The sequence below is a fragment of the Sitophilus oryzae genome, unplaced genomic scaffold (assembly GCF_002938485.1).
Source record: "Sitophilus oryzae breed Bouriz unplaced genomic scaffold, Soryzae_2.0 scaffold_349_pilon_pilon, whole genome shotgun sequence".
Lineage (NCBI taxonomy): Eukaryota > Metazoa > Arthropoda > Insecta > Coleoptera > Curculionidae > Sitophilus > Sitophilus oryzae.
The window spans coordinates 19207-28115 of record NW_022146917.1 but is presented as its reverse complement, the minus strand read 5'-3'; the positions used below and the strand labels follow the sequence as shown (position 1 = coordinate 28115).

Here is an 8909-nt window from a genome sequence, read left to right as displayed (position 1 = left end):
TTAATATCTGTTTTATTCTAGTTTTGTTTGTTCATATAAAGATTTTACTGCTTTTATTAGCTCCACGTTTATATTGTTTTTTTCAAAAGCTTCCCAAGTCTCACAAGTCGTATGCCTTCTGCAGATCCACGAACACAAGATGTAGCTCTTGGTTTAGATTGTTCTTTTTACTTATTACTTGAGTGACTGTAAATAACTGGTCCACCGTCGATCTTCCGGCTCTAAATCCTGCTTGTTCTTCGGCTTTTATTATTTCTTTGTTGAAATTACTGTATCTATAAGGATAAAATAAGTACCGCCAAACTGGAATAGGGCAAAAAGATCCGGCGATTGGGGGGAATATAAGACCTCTTTGACCGAATATAACAAGGAACTGAAGAGAGCAAAGAGATTATCTTGGAGGAGGTACTGCGAGGGCATTGATAGTACCTCAGAATGTGCCAGGCTTTAAAAAATACTCTCTAAGGACTCTCAGACCTCAATTAACTCTCTTGTAACTAGTGCAGGAGAATACACATCCACTGGGAAAGAGACGCTGACCGAACTCTTTCTGGTACACTTTCCCAGATCAATAGCCTTGGAGCAATCCCCAGAAACCTGGAAGAGTAGTGGACTTGAGAACTTCATGAGAAGAGCCTCAAGGGAAGACTGGCAGGTTTCAAAAAGGGTGATTGACCAATCAAAGTTAAAATGGGCTATAAGCTCATTTGAGCCATACAAATCACCGAGACCGGACGGTATTTGTCCAATAATGCTCCAGGAAGGACCAGACCTACTGACGAGCAAACTTTGTACACTACTAAGAGCTAGTCTGGCCTTAGGATATACCGAGAATTTGGAGGCTGACCAGGGTAGCTTTTATACCCAAGAATGGGCGTCTGGACTATTCTACGGCAAAGGCTTTTAGGCCCATCAGTCTTATGTCGTTCGTACTAAAGGCTCTTGAGAAACTAATGGACAGGTATGTTAGGGATGATATAATGGGAAAAAGACCATTTCACCAAGACCAGCATGCCTATACAGCAGGACGATCAACCGAATCGGCACTCTATCAGCTAGTAAGCAAAGTGGTGTCGACGTTCGAAACAAGAGAAGTGCTTTTAGGGGCATTCCTCGACATAGAAGGGGCGTTTGATAACACCTCATTTCAGTCACTGACGAGAGCTACAAGGAACCTCGGATTAGAGGAGACCTGCTGCAGGTGGATAGACTGCAGGCTCAAAAGTCGAGTGGCATATACCACCCTCCTAAATGAGACTGTTGCGGTCCGGGTAGCGGGAGGATGCCCGCAGGGGGGAGTTCTCTCCCCTCTGCTGTGGAATCTCGTTATCGACGGACTGCTTAATAGTCTCAACAGGGCTGGTTTCAACACTCTGGGATATGCAGACGATTTGGTCGTGTTAGTCAGAGGTAAGTTTAACACAACAGTAAGGGAGCGAATGCAAAGGACCTTGAAGATTGTGGAATTATGGGTGACACGGGAGGGACTAAATATTAGTCCTACAAAGACCGTAATAATCCCCTTCACCAAGCGCAGAATACTTGAGGGACTAGGCCCTCTAAGACTCTGCCGTGATGAGATTCCTCTCTCGGGGGAGGTCAAGTATCTAGGAATCACGCTTGATACCAAACTGACCTAGAACCGACATTTGGAAAATGTCACAAGGAGGGCGGTGACTACACTAGCGGTAGTCAGACGCCTTCATGGAAAAATCTGGGGCCTTAGACCACAGATGGTGCACTGGTTGTACACTGGAGTGGTGAGGCCTTCAGTAACATATGCATCCTTGGTATGGTGGCCTAAGGTAATGCAACAAACAACAATGCTCAGCCTCAGCAAGGTGCAAAGACTTGCTTGTCTGAGCATAACAGGGGCGATGAAATCAACGCCCACTGCATCAATGGAGGCGCTTCTGGACCTTCCGCCTCTTCACATAGTGATCAGGCGGGAGGCAAGAATGGGACTCTATCGACAACAAGTGTCTTGTCTCTGGGAAATAGGACAGAAACAGGACACACAAAGAGAGAGGAGAAATCCTATCGGGGGGACCTCTACTCCAAATGAGATCAGACCAGATGACCCCTCTTTATCACTACCACAAAACCATTCGAGGTGAACAAAATGGATCGAGGAATGTGGACAGATATAACATTCCTTCAGGATGGACTAACCTGGTATACAGACGGGTCAAAAGACCGCCTAAGGAACAGGAGCTGGAGTATTTGGGAAAAGACCAAGGGTAAGTCTATCCTTTTTCCTTGGGTAAACACTCAACCGTATTCCAGGCAGAAATCTTCGCCATTCTACAATGTGCGAGAAAATAGAATAGAAGAGCTTATTCAGATAAGCTCATCAATATATATGCTCAGACAGTCAGGCGGCACTTGGGGCGCTTATGAGCTAAAAGGTATCGTCGAGACTCGTCACAGAATGACTGGAAGGTGGCCTAGGTGAACTGGAAGCTCTGGCTCGACGGAACAGAATTAAATTATTCTGGGTGCCGGGCCACAGCGGCATCCAAGGCAACGAAAAGCCGATGAGCTAGCTAGGCAAGGATCATCGGCATCTTATCTTAGTCCAGAGCCAGTACTGGGAATACCCAAATGTATGGCCCGTAGTGCATTAAAATTCTGGATCAGGGGAAAGCAGAATGTCCACTGGAGAAACAGACAGGGGCACAGGCACAGCAAAGGCTTTTATCCAAGGACCTAGCTCCAAAACCGCAAAAGAACTGCTAATGCTTAGCAGGAATAAATTACCCAGATTACAGCAGAGCCTCTTGACAGGACATATGGCTGTCAAGTGTTACCTGAACAAGCTCAACCTGTATCAAGGAAGTCTTTGCTGCAGACTCTGCGATAAAGATCCTGAAACAGCGGAGCACATAATATGTCACTGCGAGGCTCTGGATCGCAAGCGACACTTTTTATTTGGGAAAGCTAGGCTAGAACCGGAGGAACTATGCTCCCATCCTATCAAGGACCTACATAAGTTAGTGCAGGGCACAGGGATAGGAGAATGGGTGCAGATATAGAAAGGGGACAAACACAATAGACCTCACAGGTCGCAGTGTTTCCGGCAGAGGACGGCCCCTTATTGTGGAAAAAAAAAGTACCGCCAGTAGTACTCTCTACCCTAATGGAAAGTGCCCTTTTAGAACTGTTACTGAATTTCTCATAATCGCCATTCGCTTTGGCATTAAAATGTATGTAAGAGTACCAAATTTCAGGAATAATGGTTTACCAATGTTCTTAAAAATAAACAAAATTATATTATTTTTATTTAACCTTTCGAGGGCTGTAATTTCTTCGGGAATCATTTTAGGACATATGTTCATAGAAACTTTTTGTTTTATTTTTATTAGTAGAATTACCCACCAAAGTTAAATACACTATTTTTTTAAGCCCTGTATATTAAAAACAAAAAAGATCGGTTCTTGGATCCTATAAAGCTAACATTTTTTCAGATATTGCATATCTTAAGATTCTCCCTCACCCTTTCTTTTCTCTCTGTATCAGTTTGATTTATTTTTATTACTTTTTTAGGTCCCCAAGGAAAAGATTCTCAAAAAGAATCCATGAATTATAAATGTAATATCGGACATAGTAGAGAAAAATACAAACTATGCAAATAGAAATAATTTTTTGTATACCGGCATTCTGGTTGTCATAAAGTATTTACATAAAAATATATTGTAAATGCAAGAAAAGACTTAAGTTTTACTAGTAAAGTACATCAAATTAACCTCTTTTTTTATGATGAGGTTAGTCTGGACAGGCCCTACTTTGTTTAGGCAGAATACGAACCGCGGTCTTCAGCCATATCCTAAATGACCTACCGACTTGACGATTGTCTAAATCGACTCTTATTCACGAGATATCTGATCTTATCCAGCCGAAAACCGTCGTGAATGAGCAGTGGGTATCAATGGATTTTGCACTCTTACCATGGAACAACAGCACGACATAGTTTTAATATGGTCACCCGTCGTTCCATTCGCACCGTGTAACGTCGCTTAGTTTCGGCGATCTTGGGAAACAGGTGTTTCGACGTTTGCTAGACTTTTGTCCTCTTAATTTTTATTGTTATTCTATTTTCGTTATATTTATATTCGAAAAAAGAGATTTCATTGCTTTCACAACTAGCAAACCAACTAAATAGATATATCTATCAACTTAAATCCAGGATTGTTAGATCGTATGTTATTTCAGACCTGCCTAGGGTCAAGTTTACCTTTTAAATATGTCCGTGTACTGGGCCATTGACTTTTTCGGGTCGTTAGGCACAAATATATTATCCACCACAGGTCCAAAGGTTGTCCTATACGGATCGCTAACTGCCGCAGACGACATAATTTGATCCAACCTAAAATAACACAAAGTTAATATCTTACTCTTCTATTTATGTAAATTTTAAACTAATAATTTAATACTATTTTAATTAAATTATAAATATAGACGGTGTCCCATAGATTTCTCATTTCAGTCAAATAACTATCTAAGCAACATGTTTAATTGTTGTCAGTGGTGACATGTATTAACAATTTCCATTCCAAATATCTTGAGAACGGTTGCCCCTAGCAATTTTTACCAAGAAATATAAGATATAGACAAAAGATCTTTTTTTATGAAGAATAATTAAGTGTTTAGGGAAATGCAATTTTTTTCACTCAGTAGTTTAATACAAATACGGGCACAAAGTTATAGTACGAGAGCTAGCAACGTCGGGAAAACAAGTATTTTAAGACGTCTGGCTTTTTGATATATTTTTTATTATGCTCTCTGGAACAGCATGCGGCCCGTCTGGCTGCCGATACCCGTTGCGTTCACTACTGCGCATCCAAAGAAGATCCTATATTTTTTATTTAGTGCTTTAAATTCTAGTATTGAATAAAAATCGAACAAGTCTCCATTAGCTCGGCGCGTAGAGCTTCCGCCTATGAAGCGAAGGTCAGTGGTTCGATACCGGCTGGGAGTGTAACTTTTTTATTTTTTTTTTTCGTTTATATTCTGATAGTAAAGTGTTAAATATTTGCTTTTTTATCACCAGAACGGATGGCGCTTATGGGTTTATGATCCGTCGTATACATAAGTAGAAGTTGATACTTTCATTTGTTTTGAAGGATTATTGTGGTAATTAATTATTAGGTAGGTTTAGGATGGTCTGGCTGCCGCGCCGGTAGGTTGCGTTCACTACTGCGCATCACATGTGTACAGGCTGTCCCATTTTTGTGCGTTTTTTGTGATTTCTCGTTTATAATTTCATTTTAAAGATTTAAACATAATATATAAAAATTATCATTTTAATGCTTTAATAAGGTAATTTCTGCCTTTCTTCAATATATTTTTTTCAGCTGTTGTTTATTATTTTAATAATCATTTTAATAATACTTTTTTAACAGATTGTTATCTAAAAACTATACAAGTTTATTTTCAGTTCAGTTTGTTAAGATAACGATGGAAAACAAAATTATCTGGTTAACTTTTAAATTAAATTAAATTAAATAATAATATTTTTTAAACAAGATTGATTAATGTTAATGTGTAGAAAATGCGCAAAAAAAACGCATCATTGTATCTCCACTCATAAACGAGAAATCCCAGATATCCCAAATCCCAAAAAACACACGAAAATGAGGCACCCTGTACCCATGTGATGCGCTGTAGTGAACGCAACCTACCGGCGCGACACCCAGATCATCCTAAACCTATCTAATTAATTACCGCAATAACCCTTCAAAACAAATGAAAGTATCAAATTCTACTTATATACACTACGGATCATAAACCCATAAACGCTATCCGTTCCGGTGATAAAAAAGAAATAAACGAAAAAAAAGAAAAAAGTTGCACCCCCAGCCGGTATCGAACCACTGACCTTCGCTTCATAGGCGAAAGCTATACGCGCCGAGCTAATGGAGACTTGCTCGATTTTTATTCAATACCAGAATTTAAAGCGCTAAGTAAAAAATAGAGGATTTTCTTTGGATGCGCAGTAGTGAACGCAACTTGTATCGGCAGCCAAACGGCCTGCACGCTGTTCCAAAGAGCATAATAAAAGAGATATCAAAGAGCCAGACGTCTTAAAATACTTTCTCGAAAACGTTGCTAGCTCTTAGACTATTATTACTATTTCTCAAAACAGTTCACTAACATGTAAGTGGTGCCCCCTACAAGTCGCAGTCAGATTGACATCGAAATCAAATTTCCCATGTCACAAAAATTCCCAGACACCAATGTTCATTCCAATATCGATATTTGTTCAGAAATTATTTTGAAAAATCGAGATGAAATTCACATATTTTTAACTGCAGAGTATGTTACCGAAGATTCACAAATAATAATTTGGACGACCCTGTATATTAATTTATAAACATTTTAGACTATTTTTTTTTCACTTACCTTTTTCTTCGTAAACAGTCTGAAAAATTATCATGTAACTGACAGTTTAATGATTGGGCTACTTGTATGGAGATATCTAGAGGTTTGCTGACCACTGCCCAGTCTGCTAAAGCTGTACCGCTCATCAATATGGCTCTATGGAAGAGTTCTATAAAAAGATATAATGATTATTTTAATCACTGAGAAAATGAGATTATAAGATAATGTCTCTAAAGATACACTTATTCTAACGTAGCTTGGTGATTGTGACGTTAACTTGGTGATTGTGACGGTTAACTTGGTGATATTTTTTTCCTTAAAATCTCATATCTTTTAAGGGATAGATCTTTTTGTTTAACCCTCAACTGGTGTGGTGAATTTTAGTAACGCTTATGGCGTGCTGGGGTCCGACGGACCCCAATTTTTTTTTTTCAGTTTAAAATACACGATGAAGAGATTTTATAAAAAGCTTGTTATTTTAACACTGTTTACAATATATTCAAACTTGTGAACAAACAATTTCATTAATTTTTTAAAGAATGGACACAAAAATAAAGTAAAACCCATTTTTTAGGAATTTTTGACAATAGAAATATAAATTGGCTAAGAAACCCATAGAAATTAAAAACATATATTTTAGGTTTTTACCGTATTATTAAGAGTACAAACAACTGAAATGTGAAGCTAAAGTAATAAACATAAATTATTTTCAACAAAACTGCAAACCATGAATGTACATAACTTTTTCAAATACAGTTCATGCTAATATAGGATCTGCATTTGCCGCACATTGATCGTGCACATTTGATTCATGAGATTTTTGTTTTTTGTCATTTCTTCATTGACATATGGTTGCCATATACCACATCTCTTTCTTTTCTGGTATTGATTATTCAATTTTCTCTCTTCTATAAGTAAGAGATTCAGAATCGGAGTTATGGTTACCCTTCGGAGAAAAATCAATGTCTCGATGGTTAAGCCTCTTCAAGTTCATCAAACCACCCAATTAATGCTTCCTCAAAATTAGCGCCCCAGTGGGGCACACTTTTTAGACTACTCACCATCCTAATAATGTAACATTCTTGGCGTGGTGGTGCCAGACAGACCCCAATGACACTTTAGCCCCCGCTTGTAGGAACAATACTTGATAAAATCAAGTGCGCCTTTAACAATTGCATATTGGTACCCTAACTTAAAGGTAAATGGCGCGGCAAGGCCTAATTCGTAAACGTAAACATTTTACAGAGGTTTAAATAGAGCTTGGGGTCCGCTGGACCCCACCACGCCAGCTGAGGGTTAAAAGTATGACAAATTTTCATATTTATTTTCTATTAAAACTTATCTACAGTCATGATTAAACCAATTATTAAAGATTATTAAAGAAAAAATATCGGATGATGCTAAATATCGACAAAGATTTACAGTGTTTTAGCAATCACATAATATTTACATTCGCTTTTTAGATATTTAATCACCATGTGGGAGAGCCTTCCAGCAATTTTAGGGCCTCATAAAACATCTAACTTTCAGAAATTATTCAGTTTTATAGCTGTAATATTTAATATGAGATTAAAGTTTAATGTTTAAACTGATCTAAAAATATTATGAAGGAACATCAATTTCAAATATAGTAGCTAATATATATTTTTAATTTTAGAACCTTAAAACTTATATGGCTGTCGCTTCCTTGATTTTTCAAACATCACACATCATAAATGTTTATAAGACAAAGGAACTATTTCCAGACAGAAATATTATGCTTCATGGTTTTACTAGATTACATAACCACCTATCCATCAGGTAATTGGTAGTAATTTTGTTAATTTAAAGTTTTTTTTTTTTTTTTTTTTTTTTTTTCTTCTTCTTAATTTGCCGTGCAGATTCCTGCGTAGGCGTTCATCTTTTTCTTCCTCATCAGATGGTTCTAAAGGTGTGTAGTTCGTGAACAAACTAGTTCCAATGAACTATTCCGACCCCGGAATGAAAGGAACTAGTTCCTGGTTTATCAAAGAACTAGTTCCGCAGGACCTATTCCGGGATCGAGACTGTGACCGATATATAATAATATGCGACGGCGACGGATCGACCGGCGCGCGTAGCCCGATGGTAGGCAGGAGTGGGGAGTGCCAGCCGTACGTTATCGCATCCGGACCTAGAGGAACTAAATATAAGATTAGTTTACGTACGTCGTACGTACGGATCTGGAGAGCGCGATCGATACTAGGCAGGAGTGGGAAGTGCCAGCCGTATGTTATCGGATCCGGACATAGAGGAACTAGAGGAACTGGAGGAACTAATTAAAATAGTAGTTTACGGGAATCTATTTAGTCAGTAGATCCTAGATATAATACAAGGCGACGACGATGGATTCGACCTTGTCTATTACCACAGGCAATAGCCAGCGGCGGCGCGGCGTAATTACCACAGAGAATTGTCGTAGATACGATTTTTTAGTTTATTTTTAAATGCTTTGAGATAGCTTTCACGCTGAGTCCCTAAAATTGAATATCTTAGCAATGCGCTTTACC

General features: G+C 38.6%; 1 protein-coding gene across 1 annotated transcript in view; it reads right to left on the bottom strand.

Moving 5' to 3' along the window:
- Positions 1 to 4230: 4230 nt before the first annotated feature.
- LOC115884739 (neuroligin-4, X-linked-like) overlaps positions 4231 to 8909 on the bottom strand; it is a gene marked incomplete at its 5' end in the record, with an annotated part of 14309 nt that continues 9630 nt past the window's right edge. Inside the window, 2 exons of the mRNA XM_030903390.1 lie at positions 4231 to 4366; positions 6403 to 6550. Of these exons, the coding sequence (XP_030759250.1) occupies positions 4231 to 4366; positions 6403 to 6550 (284 nt within the window). The remainder of the gene's footprint in view (positions 4367 to 6402; positions 6551 to 8909) is intronic.